This window comes from Lutra lutra, chromosome 4, assembly GCF_902655055.1.
Source record: "Lutra lutra chromosome 4, mLutLut1.2, whole genome shotgun sequence".
NCBI lineage: Eukaryota > Metazoa > Chordata > Mammalia > Carnivora > Mustelidae > Lutra > Lutra lutra.
Window position 1 is genome coordinate 142,804,121 of NC_062281.1, and position 24,000 is coordinate 142,828,120.

At 42.2% G+C, this 24,000-nt stretch overlaps 1 protein-coding gene across 2 annotated transcripts in view; it reads right to left on the reverse strand.

The window, feature by feature from the left end:
• Positions 1-24,000, reverse strand: part of PDE4B (phosphodiesterase 4B) — a 449,115-nt gene that overhangs the window by 100,601 nt on the left and 324,514 nt on the right. For both annotated transcript variants that reach the window (XM_047725771.1, XM_047725773.1), the window contains 4 exons: positions 21,617-21,811; positions 13,168-13,204; positions 12,971-13,041; positions 3,236-3,288 (listed from right to left, as the gene is read on the reverse strand). In XM_047725771.1, the coding sequence (XP_047581727.1) occupies positions 3,236-3,288; positions 12,971-13,041; positions 13,168-13,204; positions 21,617-21,811 (356 nt within the window). The remainder of the gene's footprint in view (positions 1-3,235; positions 3,289-12,970; positions 13,042-13,167; positions 13,205-21,616; positions 21,812-24,000) is intronic.

Genomic DNA, 24,000 nt, shown 5'->3' on the forward strand with positions numbered 1-24,000 from the left:
CACACATTGATTTTCCTCAATAATCTGTTTCTTTTTTTTCTGTTGAAAATAGTTTGAGGCCTGAAATCCTAAAAATGACTTTTAGTTTCCATGTTGAATGTGTACAGATGATAGAAGCCTGCCTTGTTTTTGGAGTGTTCTTTCTTCTATTTTTTTCTCTTTTTGTTCCAATCCTGATGCAGCATGTAGAAAAGGCCTGGAATTCCTGCTCGTGAAAAGGCAAAATGTGATAAAAATTGAGATATTCCCCACACTCCACAGCCTTAGCATTTCAATACTCCCAGGAGGATTTAGTGCATCTTTCTCCTTAAAGCAGGAGCATATCATTTCCATGCTGCTATACTTTCTGCATTTTAAATTCTCAATTACTTTACTCTGGCTTTGCTATTCAAAGTGCAAAAATGCCAACTTTTTGCATTTAACTCTTTTTGTCCAAAACCCACAGGACCGCACAATTATGTATCTATATATGCTGTTAACAGAGTGTGTTTCAAACCTCTTTTCATTTCAATGCAGTAACTGATTTTTTTCATAGCAAAAAAGCCACAGTTGAATTTTTTTCATACCTACAGAGATAAAAATATTGACTCATTATTAAAAGTTAATTTATGAACATTTTTCTTCAGATAAACTCTGCGAACATTATGCAGTTCTGGTCAAATCAAGATTTACTGTCTTCCTACTACGTGAAAATAGCTATGCCAATGAATTTTGAATGATAAAGAGATGAATAAGGTACAGCTCCTGTTGTCAAGGTGCTGCAAAGCAGGAGACACATTAGCCATGAATTACAATATAACCTAGAATGGGATTGTTGCCATAGCACACAAAAAGGAGCAATTATGCTGATTCAAAAAAAAAAAATATTGGGATTCTTTGCAGAGGAGGGAAACTCGTGCTGTACCTCGAGAGCTGAAAAGATCAGTAACCTTGGTTAAAACGGTGAGAATAAAGGTACTGAAGACTAAGCAATTTGCTTTTATTTCCCCCATGAATTACTTCAGTTAGTGATCCATTTGTAAGAGCAAATGTACCAATTTAACCAGGGGTTCTGACAAGTAGTTCTTAAAATGAATTGCATTCCCTTCATTTAGATGAATGGGAAAAAAGCATTTAAAAAATATTTGGCTTTTCCCTTTCTCTCTCTGTCTCTGTCTTATACTTGCTTTTTATCCAAGAAGAGTTACAACCTAAGTCAGTCAGGCTTTCCTACCAAACTGGATTGTTGCTAAATGTGTTTAAATGATCATGGAATTCTTGTATCTTCTATCTTGGATTTCAACTGAAATGCATGGGTTCAACTTAGTGATAATAGATGAAAACCTGATCTTATTATCATGAAAAATCATCTTTTAAAAGCAGTACTCCAGCATTCAATTCTGTTTGCTCTGAGCTACTTTTCATTCCCTTTTAACGTTTCTATTTAAACACACCTCTTTGTCACATGCTGATAAATATTAAAATACCAGGAAAAATCTGCCTGACTTATTTAAGCTGATAATAAGAACAAAACACAGGATGTGTGTGTCCTCCTTCCTTTTCTGGCTGTGGTTAAGCGTTAAGGAGATTTTGAAACCTATAATTACGTAATAATTGGTATCGCTACATTCTCTTCCCGATGAAAAGCCAGAATTTTTGTAGTTTGCCACAAAGACAGACGAAAACAAATTGCCTAAGTGGTATTGTCATTTCTTTGCTCCATTGTTTTAAAAGAATTTAGCAAAAGAATCCCTAGTTGCCAAGCAGTAGTTACTGTGCCAATAATCACAAAATGATCTTTCCAACAACATCTCTGGCTAATGAGCTAATTTATAGAGCCGTAAATATCACATATTCTCCTAATGTTTGTCAGTATTTATTACAAGAAAAAGAAAACAGTTTAAATATTCAAATTGATGTCAAAAGCTTCTTAGCACATTTGCCTAACAGAAATGTGAGCGATGATGTCTCACTGGTGAGCTAAGATGATGAAATGATAGGAGTTTCAAAACCACCTCCTTTGATCTCCAACTATGTAACACCAGTTATATGTTCAAACAGTCTATTTTGTTTCCTTTTATCAAACTTCTAAAGGAAATAGGACATCAGCACACCAGGTTTTTGAAGCCCGGGGACAGAGTACTATTTTCTTCTCTCTGTTTCATATCACTGGGCTCTAGAGGCAAACTTACCTTTTTAGTATCTTCCTTTCACCTTGAGTCTCGTTCTCAATCTTTTTTCTAACAAAAATATTTTTAAAAGTGTGTACCGTAAATACTTCTGAAGCCAATGAGCCAATGGAACCTAGGTTTTTGTTCCTTTGTTTTTAGGAGTTGGGCTTTTATATTATTTCCGTTATCCTCATGGCTGTGATGCCGGGGGAGAATACAACATGCAAGAAAGGAAGATCATTAAGGATAAAGCAAGGGGAAATAGCATAGCCGGAAAGAGAGAAGTGTTTGAGGCAATGCTGTTTGGTGTTAGACCAACTCAACAGAGCTCATCTGACTTGTTTCTCCTGTGGTTTTACTCAGGCCCACCATCACACTAGTGGGGACAGAGTCAAGGTGGGAAATGCCATTTTGGACTTGTAACTGGTAGCATCTTATGTCAAGTAGAGTTACTGTTCGATCTGTATCCGAAGGGTTCTTTCTGCATAGCCCAACTCTCCACTCTGCATGGAAAGCATATGCACAGCACTGAAAGATGAGACGTTGGGTTTCTTAAAACACACACACACACACACACACACACACATTTGAGGAACAAAGTTGGATGACCTCCAAGGGAAATGATCTGTGACCTGGAAGAGCCTTTGGTTTCACACCTGGAAAGGATGTGGATTCAAGTGGGACCTAGAGCTGACGCTAGGAGGAAAACCACTAGCACACCCTGTGGGATGCTCAGGCCAAACTGGGGGCCCCTCAGGGCCTTTGAAGTCAGCTGTCCTGGAGTTTATGGGGGCCCAGCAAGCTGAGGTGAAGTTGCACTATCAGTACATCTCCACCTCCTGCCTCCCTTCTGGGAAGCCCCATTACCACACATCCATCACAGCCTGAAAGTCCAGGTGCTCGTATGACCAAAAACTATTTCATTGGGTTTTATGTGGAATGAAGGAAAGCTCCAATATGCCTTTGAGAAAAGTCACCAGGAGACTTTAGAGGGCCATGATATGCAAACAAGTGCAATGATCCTAAAAAAGTTTCCACACAAATGACACCTTGATTATTTTGACACACAATGTGATACGGCTTACCTTGCGGGTTGACTCTGGAGACAGGTGGCTGACTAGCGGCAGCTGGGGACCTCCTGTGGAGATCAAGAGGAAAGAAGGCCTGAGTCTTTGTGTGAATATCACCTTCACGTCTCCCTACCTCTGTCCCCCACCCCCGAGATCACTGAGGAGTTTTCCAGGTCATAATGAGTTATCAGATGACATAATGCTATCTCCGGAAGGCCGTCTCCCATAACACTGGTAGATGACTGCAATCTCCTCACAGCCAGATGGCCTGGAATTTCCCTAGGCTCCAACTCTTCAGGAAGGAAGTCATTTACTCCAGGTCCCTAACCAGACCCTCTGTTTCAGGTTTCACTGTTCCAGGGGGGCCCTCAGACAATACGCTTGCTCAGGAATAACACCAAATGTCAGAGTGGATCCCGATTCCTTTGGCAGCTCTGCAGAAAGTCATGCCAGAGGAGTCCTTAGAGACCAATCAGTCTGGGCCTCCCTTTTGCACCTCAGGAAACTGAGACCCAGAGAGATGAAATCAGCTGCCAAAAGTCACACAGGAACAGGAATCCGGCTTCCTTAACCTCTGGAGTGGTCTTTTCGCAGAGGAACTGGGCATTATTCTACATTGTAATGAGCCTGCTGATGTCAAGAGTCCAATGAAGCAAGCAAACAAACGCAGGCTCCACAAATACTGGGCTCCACCTTTTGGTTTCTGTTTTTCTTTTTTTCTTCTTCATTTCCCAATCCTGCCCCTCTTGCCCCCACCCCCTCCCCTTTTACTGGTCTCACCAACCTTTTCATGCTTTGTAGAACTTCTGCCCAGTGCATTACAGGGGAGCATCACCGAAATAGTCTAGAGCAGTGGTCTCAAACTCTGGGATCATCAGAATCACCTAGAAGGCTTTGCTAACACCCACTGCTAGACGCAGTCCCCGGGGCGTTTGACAGAACAGGCCCGGGGTAAGCCTGAGAGGATGCATTTCTAAAAGTGCCCGGTGGTACTAATACTGCTGGTCTGGGAGCCCATTTTCAGAGCCACTGGAACAGAGGGCTATCTGCCCCAGTACAAAGCAATAGGATATTAGCAACAAGTGAGAGAGGGAGATGCGAGGCCAGTCAGTGGTTCTCAAGCATGGACGAGTGTCTTACTCACTTGGCGAGCCGTTAAAACTATGATTCCCTTCCCCAACCCCAGAGAGGCTATTGCAGTATCTGGGAATCTGTATTTTTCACATAGATCTGTGAATTCTGATACACAACCACGTTTTAGGAAGGAAGCCATGTTCTAAATGACAGAGAATGGCCCGCAAGGATATTGTGGAGAAAGGGTCTCGCTACTGGGATGGCCACAAGTTCTCTTCCCAGATCCATCAGGGGCCATCCAGCTTCTAGGTAGCACACCTGATAGCTGCAGGCTCTGACGGACAGGGATCACACTTACAGAACATTTCCTAGTTAGGTCATCCTAGGCAAAGTGCCTTTAAACCCTCCGTGGCCTGACATTTTCTTGTGTAACAGGGGAAGAACAATCACCCTCCAACAATTACTTTTCTTTTTTGCTAAACATCATGCTAGGTCCTTCTTAGCTTCCAATGGAATATAATCATCTCATTTTAAGGAGAAGGAAACCGAAGCACAGGTGAAGAGGTTAAGAAACACGCTGAGGTACTTGTCGTTTGTAACTGGCGTGGCTGAGATTCAAAGCTAAGTCTTCCTGAACCCAAAGTGCATTCTCTTTCCACTATTCCATCTGCTGATAATACCTGCAGTCATACTGAGGGCTGTTTTTCAGGAAAAGTTAAGAGATTAAATTCCAAACTCCTTAGCTTAGCATTCAAAGTCCTCCGCTCTTTGGCCCCAACATACTTTTTCCAGCTTATCGGTCGGAATTCCTGACATTTCATCTCAAACCATTGACTGGCTGTTTGATCTCAAGTATCTTGTGCTTCTCCTTAATAGCACTTTAAAACTGTAATTAAAATAGGCCTTAAGTAGTGTTCAATATAGAACTCCGTAGTTTAAATATAAAATTTATGCAGACAGGGAACGACTTGGTTACTACTGGATCCCTGGGACCCAGGATGGTCCTTCATATGCCAAGAACTCAGTGAATGCTTAATGAATGGTATGAATGGAAGGAGGAAGGTTGGAAGGAAGGAAGGAAGGAAGGATGAACAGAAGGAAGGATGGACTAACTCATATTTGCCTAGGACAAACTTGAGCACTTATGTTTCTGTGAACATGTGCTACCCCTCTCCTGACACCACTCAGGCTTTTCCTCTGGAAGGGCAGCTCTCCCACTGCAAATCCACACATGTCAGTATCACCTACCTTTCTGTGATTTTGTGATTTAGAATAAGAAATGTATATTTGATCTTTGTCTTCATTCCTACCACAGAGGTCCTCAAACTCTGGGAAAGTTGAAGAGAGTTATAAAAAGTGTCCTTTGGTATGTTAATGAGATTTATGGAAAGCCTCTAGGTAATCTAAAGATGGGGGCTGACTGCCAGGGGAACCAACCACCTGACTAGAGGGCTGGCATTTTCAGCCCCATTTCAGGCCTCTGGAGGAGATGGAGATTGAGTTCAGTCATCAGTGGCCAATGATTTGATCAATCACGACTATGGAACAAAGCCTCCATAAAACCCCAAAAGGACTGGGTTTGGAGTGTCTCCAGGACAGTGAATGCCAGGAGACTGCATCTCTTCCATTTGGCTGTTACTGAATTAATTATATCCTTTTATAATAAACCAGTATTCTAGTTAGTAAAATATTTCTGAGTTCTGTGAGCCACTCTAGGAAATTAATAAAACCCAGGACGGGGGTGGGGTGGGGCGTGGGTCATGGGAGTCTCTGATCTACTGTCAGTGGGTCACAAGCACTGATAGCACACTGGACTTGCACCTGGTGGCTGAAGTGCGGAGAGTCTTGCAGGACTGAGCCCTTAATCTGTGGGATCTGATGCTATCTCCAGGTGGACAGTGTCAGACCTAAGTTGAATGGTAGGGCACTCAGCTGGCAGTAAGGGAAAAGTGCTTGGATGTGTAGGGAAAAAATCCACACATTGTAATTGGTGTCAGAATCGTACCTTCAAAATGAAATGCCACCTTTTGCAAAGGATGTCATCATGTTAGCTAAAATGGACCCCTCTTCTAATATCTCATGGTGCTTTGTATCTTTGTGGGTTATTTCCTCCTGTTATAACTCATATGTGTGCACATTACCCCCACCACTAGTCTGTGACCCCACTGATGCGGGGGGGGGGGATCCACGGCTAACTCCTTTCCATATATCCTCTGTAGGACCCACTAACCTCCCCAACAAATAGTGGGCACTCCATAGATGTTTGTGAACTGTTGGTTGAATGAACCCTTGATGTGACAATCATTTGAGGAGCCAAATACCACATGAATGTTTTATCTGGTTTCCTTTTCCTCTACAGTCTCAGTTCTACATACCACTCACTATTCCCACAAACCTAGCATGTGCTCACGTTACTGGGCCTTTGCATATGTTTTGCTTTGCTCACTCCTTTCCTCCTTTGTAAGTGGCAGACTCCTTCCCAGGTACAAGGATTCCCCTCAGCCATCACTTCTTCAACTGCGCCTTCCCCACTGTGAGTAGTCACCCTTGGTGCTACTTGTGGCTGGCTGCCTTTGCCCAGTCCTAGCACTGCTCAGACTGTCTTGCAGTTCCTACAGTTCCTATTTTCTTGTCTGCCTCCTCAATTCACCTGCGAGAAATTGAAGCAAAGACTAGACCTTGTTCATCTTAGTAACCTTAGAATTGACCTTTTTATATTGGCTGTGATAGAGGTATTCAATATGTATTCATTGGATTAATAACATGTCATTAATAATTTTATTTTCCCTATCTTCCTGAGTTCCAAAGAGGCTTTTGTGCAAGGAGACATGGAACAAGGGAACCTTAAAATGTTTGGGAATCTCGACTTTCTTCATAGTTTGGCTACTTGCAGCACCCGTTTCTCACAACGACTTCTTGAAAATGACACAAATTACATAAATCCCTTTGTCCCAGGAGTTAATTTGGAAAACCTAGCTCTTATTTCAAGTTGTTAATTCAGATAAGCATCTGTGTGGGTAAGCTTTGCAAAGGCAAGAACCACATTTATTTGGTTTACCACTTATTCCCAAGACCTGGTGCAAAGAAGAGGCTCTACACACCTTGAATGAATGAATGACTTCTGGAAGCTGCATTATTGCTTACAGGGCATGAAGAGTGGCAATGAGAAAGTGTCATGAGTGCCAGAAGAAAATGGCATTGGTTGCCCAGTGGTCCCTAACTTATACAAGAATCATAAGAAGTTATATGCCTGGATTAAAGATGGTGATATTAAAATGAAGGATAATTTGGCCATAGCAGTTAATTTTTTACAGCCTTGAAAAGCACAGTGGAGAAAGAACTGGACTATGAATAAGAAGATAGGAATCCTAATCCTGGCTCTGGCACGTTCCAACTGCATAGCCTGCAGCAACTCACTGAACCTCTCGGTTTCTTCCTCACTTGGGGAAAGCAGGCGGCAACTAACATTTACTGCTAATTTACAATGTGCCAGCTCCTGTGTGAGCACTTGTACATATATTTCCTCACTTACTCTGAGGAAATTTGGCTGGGTTCTTTCCCCTCTGAGTGCTCAAGATTTTATTATTCTCAGCTAATTTAAATCCCATGCCAAAGGACATAAAGCAATGAAAGATATACATTGAAAACAAAATTAAGTGGTTATTAATTCTTTCTCAGAGATTACATGCATGTTGATTAAATTATGCCTCGGAAGAATGTTGATACAGAGACGTTACATAATTTTCTGATAGCCACTGGTAATTTCTGTGATGTTAGAGGCATAGTTGAATGATGGGGGATGCCTCTTTGCTCCCAGCTGCTCTATTCCCTGCTGATGAGACTGAAGAATGGTGGGTATTCTCACTCGTAAGTGATTTCTCCATCAGCTGAAGCCAGTAAATGCTTTGGGGATGCTTATCTGAATTAACAGCTCTAAATGAAAGCCATATTTTCAAAATTAACTCCTGGGACTAAAGAAATAATAGGTTTTAATTTGAAGCCAAGAAATACAGGCCCAATCAAGCATCTCTCAATGGAACATTTCATGGAAGTGCAAGGAAATCACCTCAACAGAAACTGAGATTTTCACCCTTTGGGTGGTAAAGCTCAGGCAGACAATGAGCTATTTTTGTGCAGAGCAAAGAGCCAAAAGATAAAGGAAATCTTGACTTATGAGAAGTATAGTTCTATGTGGGAGTCCTTTTCATAAAATAAAGCACACTATCCAAATGTCTCAAGAAAACCATTCCAAGGACAGAATTATGGCTTAAATGTTACATTTAGGGCAAGGAGTGGCACCCCTGGAACCCATGTCAAATACCCCAGAAAGCAACTTGTGAGCTCCACAAATCTTACAGTTTCAGTTGTTAAGACAAATGAATATGTGGGGGAAATGCTCTCAGTATGGTGGACCCATTTTTCTTGTCCTCGGTTTTTTCTTTCTCTCTTTGAGGATACTGACTAGGAATAGGATGGACTGCATTAAATGAACACTCAGTTTTCCAATCTGCCCCTGCTAGGCTGCTTCACTTGTAACTAAAGCCCATCATTCAGTTCTCAGCCCGAGCTAGATAGGTAAGGTCAACTCCTGGTGAACTCTAGTAGTACATGTGCCCTGACTTGAACTTGGGTTAGGTGGTGTTGGTTTCAAGAAAATACTTGGAATCAATAAGAGGATCAACTCTGTAGAAATATGGGGATGGACTGGAGAAAGATCACCAGATAGAATTATCCTACTGCTGGAGATCTAGTCTGTTTGGTGAGTATGGTTTGGTGTGGACTAAAGGCAATGTAAAGGGCCATGATTTGGAGAGTGGTCCTAAGCCACAGTGTGAAAATGGACTCAGAGTCAGCTCTGTATGCGACAGTTGTGGTCTTAGGGTACTCCAGTTCCTGAGGTTTTATGTGTTTCAAAACCCTCAAGGCTCTGGAAAGACCTGATTCTCAAGAGAGTAGCTTGAGCTGACATAGCCTATTATTCAACATGGTTAGGCTGAATGCCCCCATAGTTACAGAAAAAGAATATTCAAGTTCTTGCTAACACAAAGTAACTGAAAACATCCCCTATCCTTGCCTTGGGGCTGTGCAGTACGATGCAGTACGATGACCTTGAGTTCTGCTAGACCAAAGGAGCCATTGAAATGTATCTTTATTAATCTTTCCTCCCTAGTTCCCACCTCCATCATCTCTTGGTCCAGGGCTTTGCTCCAAATATTTTAACAATTTTAAAAAATTACTTATTTATTTATTTTGAGAGAAAGAGAGTGGGGGGAGAGACAGAGGCAGAGAGAAAGAAAGAGAGAGTCTCAAGCAGGCTCCACGTTCGGCGAGGAGCCTGAAGCAGGGCTCTATTCCAGGACCTTGAGATCATGACCTGAGCCGAAATCAAGCGTGAGATGCTTAAGTAACTGATCCACACAAGTGCCCCATTCATTCCTAATACTTAAATTCCTGAAAACACTCTCCTAGACTATGTCTCTGCCTTTGGGTTCTCTGACCTTCATCTATTCCATAAGTTCTTCCTAAATGACTCTGTTAAAAAAACCTTTGGAGCTTTCTTCCCATAACCAAAAAGATGTAATGGGTATAGGAAATGCAAAGATGTGAGGTAACAGAAATAGAATATATTGGTCTCTGCCCCCAATTCCTGGCACAGAGCTCCTAAAACTCTTGTAACTTCCTAAGTGATAAGAGCACTGGGAGCATCTTTTGTTCTAATGAGGCAACTCTGGGTAGGCTTCAGGGAGGGGCTGGTCACCAGAAGGACCAAGCCCAATTAAGGGCTTGGAGTTTTCAGCCCTACCTCTCATCCTCCAGAGAGGGGAGAGGGGATAAAAACAAGAGTTAATAATCGATCATGTCTATGTGATGAAGCCTCCCTAAAATCCCAATAGTATGGGGTTCTGAGAGCTTCGAGGCTGGTGAACAAACATACCTATTCTAGGAGGGTGATGCCCCCCCTGTTCCACGCAGACAGAAGCTCCCGTGTTCAGGACCCTCCCAGCCTCACTCTAGGTAGCTCTTCGTCTGGCTGTGCATGTGTGTCTTTATCATGTCCTTTAGTCCACTGGTAAAGTTAAGTGTTTCTCTGAGTTCCGTGAGCCACTCTGGTAAATTAATTGAACCTGAGGAGGGGCCTGTTGGCAGCTGCGATCTGTATGCCATAGGTGAATAGCACAGGTGATAACCTGAGGGATGACTGACATCTGAGTGGGACGCAGTCCTGTGGGATGGAGCCTTTAATCTAGGATCTGATGGCATCTCCAGGTAGATAGTGTCAGAACCAAGTTAAATTGTAGGACACCTAGCTGGTGTCCGAGACTTGCTTGTCATTGCAAGAACAGGGGACCTCCACACATTTGGTGACCAGAGTGTCAGAAGTGAAGCGTTTTCTGTTACTCAGGGAGACTCCCAGGGAAGAAAAACACAGGAAGAACTGGGTTTTCCCCTACACAGGAAGAAAACAACCATTTTTCCTTACAAAGTACACTGCAGTGCGAGTCAGGATATCAGGCTTCAGGTCTGATTCTGCCCTTCACCAGCAATGGTATGTTCCTGTGGGAGTCATTTAAACTCCCTAGGCTTTGTCGCTTCATCCACAGAGTGGGGGCAACAGCACCTGTCATACGGAGCATTTATGGTGATTCTAACTGAGATATTGGATGTGAAAACTCCAAAGTGTCACACTGTCTGGATTCAGGAAGACAGATTAACTATCAGTTACAATAGCTCACACTTATGGAGCATCTACAATGGGCTAGATGCTGCTATAAGTGCTCTACAAATATCAACTCATTTCAACCTTAGAGCAACCCATTTTACGGATTGGGAAACTGAGACGTAGAGAAGTTGTACCCAAGTCACTAACTGTCAAGTGTTTGGACTGGGTTCTGAAATCAATAGGTATGGCCCCAGAGGCCCTAGTATGTAAAGAAAAAAAGGAATCTCTCCTGAAAAAATAATTTTCCCAGTCACTGGGGGTCTTTCTCCAGCAATTATTTGTTCAAAAATTTATATGTGTGATGCAGGGTGCCTGGGTGGCTCAGTGGGTTAAGCCGCTGCCTTTGGCTCAGGTCATGATCCCAGAGTCCTGGGATCGAGCCCCACATCAGGCTCTCTGCTCAGCAGGGAGCCTGCTTCCTCCTCTCTCTCTCTGCCTGCCTCTCTGCCTACTTGTGATTTCTCTCTGTCAAATAAATAAATAAAATCTTATATGTGTGACTCATATTCATGCAGCATACACTACGCTTCAGGCATTTTGCTACATCTTGGAAATTCGAGGAGCGTAAATGTAATTCTAAAGGGGCCTCTCAAAGGACATGAAGTCTACTGGTGGGCAGAAGGCCATAAACAGTGTGATGAGGTTGGGAGAATGCTCTGGGGCCAGGGAGGGGCACTCAGCCAGGCTCGGTGGGGTCCGGGGAAGCATGCCAGTGAAGGTGATACCAGAGATGAGCTGTAAGAGACCAGTAGGATTTAGCCAGACCATCACTGGCAGGTGGGGAGAGACAGTTTAGGAAGAGAGAATAGTGTCCACAATTAGGATGGGAAATAGAACATGCACGAAAAAATCAGACTACAGTTGTTAGAATGTGATCCCATGTGGCCAGAGACCTGGGCTGATTATTCACCAGCATATGCTCTGGAACCTCCTACTTGAATGCAAGCTTTGAAAGGGCAGAAAACTTGTCTGTTTCAGTCCTTATTACATTACCAGTTTCTGGTAAAAGGCAGTGCTCAACAAATATTTGTCAAAAACATACATGAATGCATGGATGGATAGTATATACTAAATAAATACTTCTTGGGTGAATCATTTAATAAATGAACAAACAGGGCATATCATTATCAAAGAGGCTGGGCAAGTCTCTAGCTTTGTGTCTACAGCATCAGATATAAACCCAATCAACTATCCATCGCACTAACTTGAGTTGGATCATGAGGTGCCTTGGGTGCCATTCTGAGGTCATTGATTCGAGGACCTTCTGAGTCCTGTGATGACCTTTTTAAATGATGGATAATGAACTGCACAGCACTTAGACTCACAGATGGAAATGATTTTGGAAGAGAAAGTTGTGTGGGAATATCAAGTTCAAACCTTTCATTATAAAGATGAGGAGACCAAGGTTCAGCAATATTCATTGAAATGACCAAGGTTATATGGTTATTTGGAGGCAGAGAAGAAGATAACTTCACTCTTATTCACCAAATTATATGAACCTGTTTATACAGTATCAAAAAAAGGCAACTTGGACTTGAACTTTTTGCTACCTTTAATCTTGCATTTGAATCTCTGAGTTCACTAATAGCTATTCCAAAAGGATTTTAGTAGAATTTACGGCTGTTACTGCTAAGTATTCATACTTTCCAAAGTAGTAAATGTAAATGTCAACAAAAATCCTCGTCTCACTCTTCCATTTGTTGAACTCTTTACTGTCTACTAAGTGTTAAGGATGCAAAGATTCACAAGATTCAGACTAATTTCTAACGTCTTACCAGTTCTAAAATACTACGGTGCTCTATCCTATTTTTAAATTTCATCACGTGTCCTAACCCAGTTTGCAGGCCAAATTTTCATGCGATAGTTTTTGTTGTTGTTGTTGTTCTTTTTAATGTGGCTCAATGTTGTTGCCTTTATGGAAGGGATTCGGAACTCCACAAAAAGTACATACTTACTTGCTGGATGCTCCGTGAAGGTTTGTCAGTACAGTAAAGTTGTTTCTCACACTTCGCAAGCTGGCGAGGACCTGCAAGGACAGGGATACAGATGATTAGGAACAAAGGGAGACGAAGGGCAGGTTCAGAGGCCACACTTAGAAACTACGCCCAGGGCAGAGGGAGAGAGAGCAAGCCAGGGTCAGCAGAATACATACCTGGGCAAAAGGTGTTACAATCAAGTCATCGCCATGTCTGGTGAAAAGAGAGAAAAGAAACACATAAAAATGAATTTGAATTATAACCAGGAGATATAAGCTGTAATACTAAACCATATCAGTGTCAGCAACACAAATGTTCCACAAGTCCTTCTACCTGGATATAGGGCAGGACTGAACCTTAGGAATTTGGAAGAACAAAATACCAGGTTCCTGGCTCCTGGGCTTACAGTGACACAGAAAAGCACTTGCAAGTAAGCGTATAACCTCAGGGTACAATCCCATTAAATAGCAGACCCGGTGTACTGTAATTCAAAGTGACTTGGTTGCCAGAGCCAGGAAATTCAAAGGGAAAGCTACTCACAAGCACACAGAGTTGGAAAAAATGGCCTAACAGTCTGGATAAAGGTTAACTTTGGATTTCCTGGCTTTTGTTGATTTGAACCACAGCCTTAATGCCATTTAAACACAGATCTCTGTCTGGGAATCCCATTACTTTTTGTTTTTAATATAACTTTTTTTCTTAAAGTACCCAAGGAAAAGCTTTCAATGGGAGTGTACAGACTGAACCTACTATTACCATCTCTCTCTTGCTCATTTTGTCCCAAAGATCTGATTAAGCCGTACGTAGTATTATACAAATCTATACTTAGGAATAGTCAAAAGGATGCTTTCAGAAATGCACTTTCTCAGGCACATACTTCAGTAAATCTACCTAAGCACACGTTCAGCAATCTGTCCATAAAGTCCTTAGAAGACACAGTGTCCTTAGCTGCAGTCACAAAATCAGGCCAACTTACTATCTGTGAGTCAAGACCGCTGCACAGAAGTTGGTTGACAATGAGCTTCCTTCACTGTCTGATCTCCGTCCTCACGATCGCCATACATAAATGGTGCCTTATTGGTTAATAATGTGAGCACAACCAATGATTATTAGGTACCTGCCCTGTATCATCATATGGGATGCAGAGACGCAGAGCTGAGTAACACTTCCATCCATGTGGGCCTCTTCCCTAACACAGGCTTTTACTTTGAGGTCTTATTTAATATAATACTTTGCCTTCTACCTTGGTCTTTAGCTAGAAGTCCCCCTCTAATGCACTCTAGTCAAGTTCTTGTGCATCTACATGTACAGTGACTACAAAAAGAACACTGATGAACATTCTTTGGATGATGACCCTATGTCAGGCCCCACACTAGCACTTTGTGCATATTATCTCATTTAATTCTTGTAACAAGGCTTAAGGCAGGTACCCTTACTATTCCCATTTTAAAGATGACATCAAGGCTTGGAGAAGTTAAGCCACTACTTAACTAGCACATGATAAGTAGAAGAGCTAAGATTGTTTGAGTCCAAAAATCTGTGTTTTTAACCACTGTATTACCTATTTTATGATGACCCTGCATAGTTGGCAGATTGAATTATATAGAACCCATGACCCACCTCTTCACCGCCTCCCCCCCCGCCAACTGCAACATTCTAGGGGAGACAGAAAAAATATTCAAAACACTGCAACAGATACAGAATGAGAAATACAAACACTTAATGGGGAAATTTAATGGGGTGTAAAGGAGAGGTAATAATTACAAATTAAAGGAAGTAGGGCAAGCTTGACTGAATGACTGGTTTTGAGATGAACCTTGAAGGGCAGGCTCTAAAAAACATGGATGGGCGATGCCACCAATGAGAGAAATGGCAAGAACAAAGGCATTGAAATGGGAAAGTATGGAGCATGCTCCCTGAGATGCTTGGTGGCTCTTTGGGCAGAGCTGAACACATTAACTGGAGATGTTTCTAGAGGATAAGATTGGAAGGTCCCCCCCACTCATCTTAAGGGTGATATGGACCACGGTTGTGGAAGTGGTGCTTCCACACTCCTTAACTCACACACTTCCTTAACTCACAAGGAAGAAATGAACTAGTGAAGGTTTTGAGTGAGACAGGCAAGCAGAAAAATGCTTTAGAAAGTAAAATGTTATGGACACCAAGAGACTGGAGAGAGGACAGAGCCAAGAAGAATGGTTAGGGGGATAAAGCAGTTATTCAGATGAGAAAAAATCGGTGAGGCACAGGAAGAAACAGGAAAAGACAATTTGAAGAGACCTTAAAGGGTCTTGCCAAGGACTCAGCACTTAATTGGCTCAGAGATCATAGAGAAATACTAATTCAGTTTAAAAAATGGGTGTGTGGGAAAATAGTGAAGTCATGAGCAAAAATAAGAAAGTAAGGAGAACATGGGGGAGGAGATGTGTCTCTTTCCCACAAGCTGAATTTTAAGATCCTCTCTCATATCCCAGTGGAGACCTCAAGCAGGAAGACTGAAATATGGGAACTGGAGCTATACATTTCAGAGTTACCTACAACCGTGGGGGAAAGTTAAAGCAATGTCAGGGAGTGGCTTCTGGAGGTGGGGGAATATAGAGAAAGGGAGCCCAAGAAAGGGCCTCAGGGTTCCTGGAGAAAAACCAAAGGAGAGACAGAAGAAGGTGCTGAGAGGAGCAGTTGTGATAAATGCAGGTGTGAACTGTACGGTGAGCTGCTCCTTCCCAAGCCATTTTCTTGAGATGGACTTTACATGGTTGAACAGCTTGCTATTTGTTCAGATTTTGCCTATGAAGTTCACATTGTTCATAAGGCATCGTGGTGAGTTGGGGATGGAATTAAGAGTTAAGAGGTCATTTAAAGCTCCTGGATTTCGGAAGTATAAATAGCCAATAGAAGCTCAAAACATAAACAAATCTGATGCATTTGTAGCAGCTGAAGCTGATGAACTGTTGCATGAATGGGGAGTTACTAAAATGGTACAAAGTAATGATTAAAGGGAAGTAAACACTAAGAGGGTACCATCTCAGCATGACTTAATCATCATGGAAATTCTAGAGTGTAGGAAAGCAGAATATTCAGAAGCAAGAGATGGACTTGTGGGTCCCCAACGTTGGTTCCCTTAAAGGATCTGAATGGCAAAAGCTCATGCTGTACATCAGGTAGTAGCTGCTAGAGGAAAGGATCTGACAAATTTACAGGTAATTTATACCAAGTAGAGGAAAGAAACAAAACAAAATTCCTATCTGAGTGCAGCCAGATTATTTATGAAACTATTTAAAAAATTTTAATCATAATTTGATATATTAATGATTAGAGTAAGATGGCATGGAAATAACAAAATTAATTATGATTAATTGTGAAAACTGATGTCCTTCATTTCCCAGACCACTAGAGAGGACAACGCCAGATGTTCAGAACCAGGGCACGTGCGACATCTAGTGACAGAACCAGCACATTACAATAACTCATAGGTCTTCAAGTGAGAGGGGGGTTCTGCAGTGAACAGTGAAAAATGGTTTTCTGGAAAGCAAAAAGGCTACTTCCTTCAGCTCTACCCCCTGGGTTCCATTAATTTGGTCTTTCCTTGTGTCATACCTACACACGGAATTTTCCTTAGACACTGGTTTTAGTCTGTCTTACAGAGAGACATACACTCCTGTAAACAAGAGTAGAGATTTTGGAGTCCAGAGAACATTGGTTTGTTCCTATTGCACAAATACTAGCTATGGGACATTAGGCAACCTCTCTAGGCCTCAATTTCTTTATCTGTAAACTGGGGTGTTGTAAGAATTAAATGAGTTATCGTACATGTACAACTCTTACAACAATGCTTGGCACATAAAGGCATTTACTCATTTGTTATAGTTATTCTTATTAGTAGTAGGTATCGTTATTATGATAATTAAAGAATTGCATGTCTATCTTCCCCACTGGTGAGAACTTTTTGGGGAGAGTCATATCTGCCCCTTATTGCAGTCAAGAGAATGAATAGTGTACCTTATAGTTTACAAAGCATTTTCACATTCATTATTTCATGGGATAAGAGAATTTTCTTGACCCTAAAACATGGCGCAACCAGCTATTTTGTTGGTCAAGCCTGAAACCCACCCCCCACAGTCAGCCACTGGACCCTGCTTATGCTAACTTGCAAATATTTATTAATTTTTAATAATCCCACTGGATCTACTCTAATATAGTTCCCTACCCTCTATTATTTGGATTACCAAAGCAGTCTTCCACTTGGCTCTTGGGCACCAGTCTTAAGGCCTGTCCACCATATAAGCCACTCTTCACTGTAATTAGAAACTATCTTCCAGAAACATTCACCGGATTATGTATTTTCCTGCTTAAAAATCTTTAGTAGCTTCCCACTGATTTCCTTCAGCAGAAAGACCAACTCCTTTGGAGAGGCGCTTCCTGACGAGGTTCCTGCTCACTCCTCCAGCTTTGCCTCCCACCACTTCATCATCCACTCACGTTCTCTGCCTCTGCTGCACTGAACTGAGCTTCCCCATAATGCTTCTGACAACTAGAAAGTAGTGAGCACACGGCCCTTCTGCCTGCATAACCCTCCACCTGGCTAACTCTTCTAGCTTAGCTCTAACTGCTCAAAGTGGCCTACTCACTTGCCTGGCCAGAACTTCCAAAGTCCTCTACAAACCCTTCTGTGATTGCCCTTCTTCAAAGATATCAAAACTGCCTATAGAAAAAAAAAATGCCTATAGAGACTAATCTTTTAGCTCCCCTGAAGACACAGGAAATGTCTTGTTTGTTAGCAAGTCCTTAAATTTAAATTTGAAAGTCTTTGTTAAAAGAAAGAATGACTATGATCCTCATAACAGCTGCAAAGTTAGGTAGAACAGAGATTAGTATCATTATTTTTATTTTTCATCTCCATTTTGAGTCTGTATTTATACTAAATATCCATACGATTTAATCACCCACACTCCCTGGATCGAAGCCTTGGTTACCCATTTATTAGGCAAGTTAGTTAACTTCTGTTAGCATCAATGTCTTTGTTTTTAAGACATGAAAATTATAGTACCAACTAAAGTAACATTATGGGAATTAAATGAGTTAACCGATGTAAAGTACTTTAAATAGTACCTAGCACAGAGGAAATGCACTTTTATTTTATGTGCACTTTTATTTACAGATAATTTAGACACTGTAAAAGACATTCAATGCCAATGTCATGGCGTTCTTAAGTGTGATGGCTGTAGGTCTAACCAAGTCTTAAACACCACATTGTACTTTTTTGGTACCCCATTAATAAACTGGTCTTAAATTTAAATGAGCAGTTATTAATGCTTTTCTTCTTCATCCTTAGGTCTTATCTCCCTTGAGTGCTCTCTCTGGAGACCACTTAGTTCTCACACAAATGGTGGCTTTAAAAAGCTCTCTGCCTATACAAGGCTTTGCAAATGGGGTGACCAAATGAAGGAAATACGGCTCTTCCTTCCCCGTGGATTTGCAGATGGATTGTCAAAACTCCATCCTGTTCAGGGAGGTTCCTGCCACAGTTTTGAGTAACGTAACTGGTCTCACCAGTTTCCAGTACTTTATGTTCCCATTGGGAAATCTGTACCTCGGTGTACAAAGGCATTACGTTAGAGATGACTACAACACGGGAACAAAAAAGAAATCAGCAGAGTATTGCCACATCTAGGAAAGCATCCGAAATTTCCTCAGGGGACCCAATGATGATCTTGTTTTCATTACTAGAAAGCCTTATTTCAAACTCTCTTTTGTCGTTAAAAATTAAAGCCAATTTTCTATTCACATTTTTACTCCTAATATCTTCTCACTCATTCTCCCTGCCTATGTTTCCTCTTACTCTTCTGAATGTGTTCAGATGAGAAATGTGGAAAAGCCAGTGTTGTCCCTACCACTGGGGTTTACTACAGACAAAGGAATTAGGCAAGCTTTCCTGCATAAATCCATGATGGCACCGTGTTGAACATGAGGAACTCCTGAGCAGGGAGCATCTCGTAGCCCCCACCCAATGGCCTTCATGTCAAGACTCTTGACCTATCATTGTCCTTCTTTTCTTTGGCTCCATAGGTAGAAGGCAGGAAAAGCAGGGAGAGGCTTGGGGGTTGCTGTTCTTCTATTCATTTCAATTCACTCAGAAGAGTAATAATCAGGTGAAATATTTTAGACAGCATTACTTCAGTTTAGTTCAAGCTACTTGTCCAGTTCAAACTGGACTTTCCAACATGGTCCCAATAAAATGAAATACCGGAAAAATCTGGATATTATTCAAACTCCTCTTCTTGTATTGAGAAATATAAATTTCTAAACTGACAAATATGTAAAAGTTTTACGTAATGCTGAAACATTTGCAAAATAAAAAAATCATGCCATTTTTATTCCCTCAAAGATTTTAATAGATTCTATGATCAGTATCTTTAATAGGGTGATTTTACGTTGCCCACTGTGTTTTTTTGGGAAGGGCTGTCCTTTAATATGAAAGTGTGTCCTTTCTACATTTTTTTCTTTTAATTCTAAGAAGCCTTTTTCTTAAAAAAAAAAAAAAGACATTGAGAATGATACTAGATAACTTACACATACAATCCTTACTTGCCTAAATTTAAAGTTGGCAACACTATGTAGGTTCTAAGTTAGAGGGAAATTTTTGCTGGTTGGTTAAACTGAAAAGAGGATAAACGGTGACTGTTAGGGATCCTACCTGCAGAGTCATTCAGAATTAGATCTCTCTTTTTAGAGCTATAGAATAAGTTGGACTGTCATCTCTAAGGTCTCTTCAGGTTGAAAATTTTTCATAACCTTTGGTTCTTAAAAAAAATCATCAGAGTTTAATCTGAAATTCAGTTGGAACCTTCTGGAAAGCCTCAGAATGCCCCCGAGACTCATTATGCTGTTTGGCAAGAGTCCAGGGGAACTGTGAGCTGCCTTCCAAAGCCAGTCTTTGACCTGTCAGATGCTATGTGAACGGAGCTCTAATGATTGTCAGCTCATCCCACCTTCATGCTCTCCACCTACGACATCTAAAGAGGTGCTTCTGGGCAAAAGAGGAAATTCCAGGTAGACTCAGCCAAGACCCCATGCCAACCTTGGTCAGAAACATCCTTGGTTCTCCAGGATCTGCAGCAAAGTGGTTACTTCTCCTCCCACCTCAGGTACTTTGACTCTGAACTCATCTGTTTTCTACCGGCTGGTAGAGATTCTACTTCACGGTTTGAAGAACACAGGCAAATCGAATCGAAAAGGTTCACTCAGCTACATCAAGGGATACAGCATATGGCACAGAGTCATGGGATGGGGGCAGTTTTGTCAGTCTCTCAGAGGCTCTCTTTCATGACCTGTATAGTGGAGATAATGGTGGGACCCACCTGACAGGACTGTTGTGAAGATGAAAAGAAATAACACACATTTCAGGGCCACTGGCCCTGGAGTAAGCTCTCATTTAGTGTTTCCTTCCACTCTGTAGTAGAGTTATGCGGGTGTTCCTCTTATTTTTCTTATTAACTGTAACGTCCCCGAGAGCATGCAAACTTTCTGAGAATATCTGTTTTTAACTCATCTGCGATCTTTCCACTGTTTTGTTAGTCTTTCATCCCCAGAGTCTAGCACGCTGTGTGGCACATAGGAGAGATTCAGGAAGTATTTGCCAAATGAAGGAAGAACACATGAATTTTAGCCCACCCGATGATTGAGGTATTTTAGGCCAGGGCTGCATCTGTTAGAATTTGTTGGTAGAAATGCCCTGGGGAACCTTTCTCACTGGTAGCTTTAAAATGTCCCCTGCCCCTTTCATAAGAGGGTGACCCTATTTAGCTTCTTTTCCAACAGCACAAGGGAGCCCAGTGGAAATTTCCAGGCCGGAGACTTTAGGGAGCTACCAATATTTTTATAACATACAATGTTAAAAACAATTGTACGTCTGCCCAGAAACCTTTTAAGGCATGCATTCCAGGATCCAACTTTATTTGATTTCAGAAATTTAATAAATGAGTAATACAACCCCATCATTGTTCTTTTAAAAATGAGAGATCTATAATTAATAGCAGCAAAACAAAACCATCAGCTGTGTTTCACAGGGCATGGAGTGTGTTGTGTCTCACCAAGGAGCTGGCAACAAGTGGGCATTGAGTTAAGTAAGGTTCCAGAGAAGGGACACAGACACGTGGTTGGATGACAGCTTATTAAATGTATAATGTGTCTCACCAAGCAAAGACCCCTGAAAAAGGGGGCCTGTCCCCAGCTACTGTTTTTCTTTCTCACCATAGCCTCATGCAAACTGCACATGCTGTGGAAAATTCAAGTAGGATTTGCAAAAGGTGTTAAGGTTCTCAACCCATAAATGATTCAACAGGTCAGGAAATGAAGCTGAATGACAATTTAAAAAATGTATATTGGTAACAGATGAAAAAGTGCACAGTGTGCCTGAGACTTGTATGCCCTTGGGGACCCCAGCTACATATTTCCCATGCTGTCGAGCACTAATTTCTTGAAGGATCATCACTGTCCTCTCTGCTCATGTTAATTTGTCTCCTCCTGCCTTCCCACGGGTGAGAGGGGAACAGCTGTTGCTGCCGCTGGGACGGGTTAAAGATGAGGTAAGCATGAGACGGGAGGCCACCCAGGGCTCATACTTACTGCTCACTTGGAAGTGAAGAGTTTCTTGACATCGCCTTTGGTGACAAGTCATAGTCGCTGTCTGATCTGTAGAGAAACGACTCTCTGCGCTGGCTGTGCCCGGGAAAGGTGGCATGGAGCACCAACCCAGAGGAAGAGCTGGCCTGGGGGTCCAGTGGGCTCCGACCTGGGGAAGGGCCATTTTCCACATCAAAGCTTAAGAGAAAGCAAAAAAATGCTCGTCACATAACCATGGAGGAGGACGTCTGACACACATACCTGGAGAACCAACGTGTGCCAGGCATCTTACATAAAACTTTCACACTCGATGCAACATTGTAACCTTCCAGACAGCTGTGAGTTGTAGTCATTATTATTCACATTTTGTACCAAGGAAATGGTCCCACAGAAGTCCAGTCATTAGTGAACGGTGGAGGCAGGATTTGAACCCTGAAGCAAAGCCCCATGGCCTTTCAGGGGCAGGAGCAACTTGGACTTATTCAGAATAAGAGCCAAACTTAAAATCATTTGGTGCTAATAAGCAACTTCGGAGACAGCATCCAACACAGCTCTAGGTGTCAGACGCTGAGCTATCACTTAAATGAGTCTTGGTAGCTGGGAGGGTTCTTCCTGCCATAAATAAACATCATGATCTCATTAAAGATACAATATGCATATTTCTTAATGTTTCAGGAACAAAGTGCTATCCTGAAAACATAGACTGGCTGATTAGATGCGAGGCCCAGGTTGGAGACTTGATATTCATATGCAAGTTTAACCACAGAAAATGACTTAATTAATCTGATAATGTCAAATTACCCTCCAGGTATAGAGAGCTTTATCTCTGGAGGAGGGTATAGCTACTGGCTCTAGCACAGGGGAGCCATTAGGATTTCTAGTCGGTCTGTTCACCCTAGGAAGGCACCTTCAAGCCCAGGTTAGTTGAACACACTCCAATCAATGAACACAATGATGGGAGCAGTGGAGATTGCATCTCTTGTCTTCTCTCCCTATCCTGGTTTCACGTTTAGGCGCTGTGTCCCTCCCATGCTCTCCATCATCCCCTGTGCATTTTCCTCCCGTGCACCTTTGCTTTAAACTGCCAGGAACCCTCTTGCCTACCATTTCTCTAAACCATTCAGTGGTTTCCAGCTACAGCTCTGCAGAGAGGTCCTGAAGAAGGTATGAACTTGGGAATGTTCTCTCCTCCAAGCTAGACCACAAGAGTGGGCTTCCCTCATACTCCTCCAGCTGCCATCATTCATTTCTACACTCACGGTCTTTTCTTTCAGTAGTTTTTACAACCTGCTCTTTTGGGGGTAAATTTTGCTTGTATTTTCCTAGTTTACAAATTGCTTTCTGATCTATGATTCTACTTACCCCTCATAACAACACTGTGAATTGTACAGTATGACCACACTCTACATTTGAAGAAGATTAGAGAGATTTTAGATCACTTGTTCAAGGTTACATGCGCGTCCCTTGTCGGGTGAGTACTAGAAGACCCAAGTCTTCCAACTCATTGCTCTACAACCCCAGACTTCTCTAATCACAGCATATCCAAATGGCTTGCTGGCTAGCCGAGCGCAATTTTTCTCTGAGTTCAAAAGCAATTTGTGTTTGGTAGCGTAGAGAATCAGTAAGACTATGAGCAACCTTGACCATTATCTTGAATGAAGACAGGAGAAGCAGCAGATTACCCTGAAGCTGTAGGCTTCTTTGAAACAGGAAATAAGAAATAACAGAATGTAGGGTTATAATGCTTCCCTGGAGACCATTCTGAGAAGCTGCTTTTTAGCCAACCTACAAACACCAGGTGTCTGATAAGAAGCAGCGGGTGAGACTCTCTGGTTAAAAGGACAGGGAAGAGCCACAACAATCCAATACGTATTTGGACTTTCAAGGCCCCCCGTGCATGGATTTTCACAGCAGGCTGATGGTCTGGGATGGCGCTGCCTTTCAAAGACGGCAGGCGAGCAGGCAGGTGGGCAATCACTCGCACGCACCAGCCTGTTTCTCTGCTTGCCTGGAGGTAGAGCTATGCTGTAAGCCAACTACATTGCGGCGAGTGAAAATATCACGAAAGCTGACTTGCAAACTTTCCTTGGGGGGAGATCTCCACTAGTTGTTGAGCGAAATAAAGAGCTCCTTTGTGAATAAGGGCTCCTTTGTGCCACCCAGATCCTGTAGAACTGGTAGGTCCTGATGCTGGCTCTGAACTCTTCTTGAGGACAAAGAGGAAATTTCTTAAAAGGTGAACATGGCCCTACATAAAGCTTAAGAGTGGGCATGAGCTTTGAAGTTTCATGTGCACTCAAGTTATTCATTTGGGATGGATCTGTTCGGCCTTGATGGATATTATGACGCCGAAATACTTTTGTAACCCTTAGCAGCCAGCCGTTGCC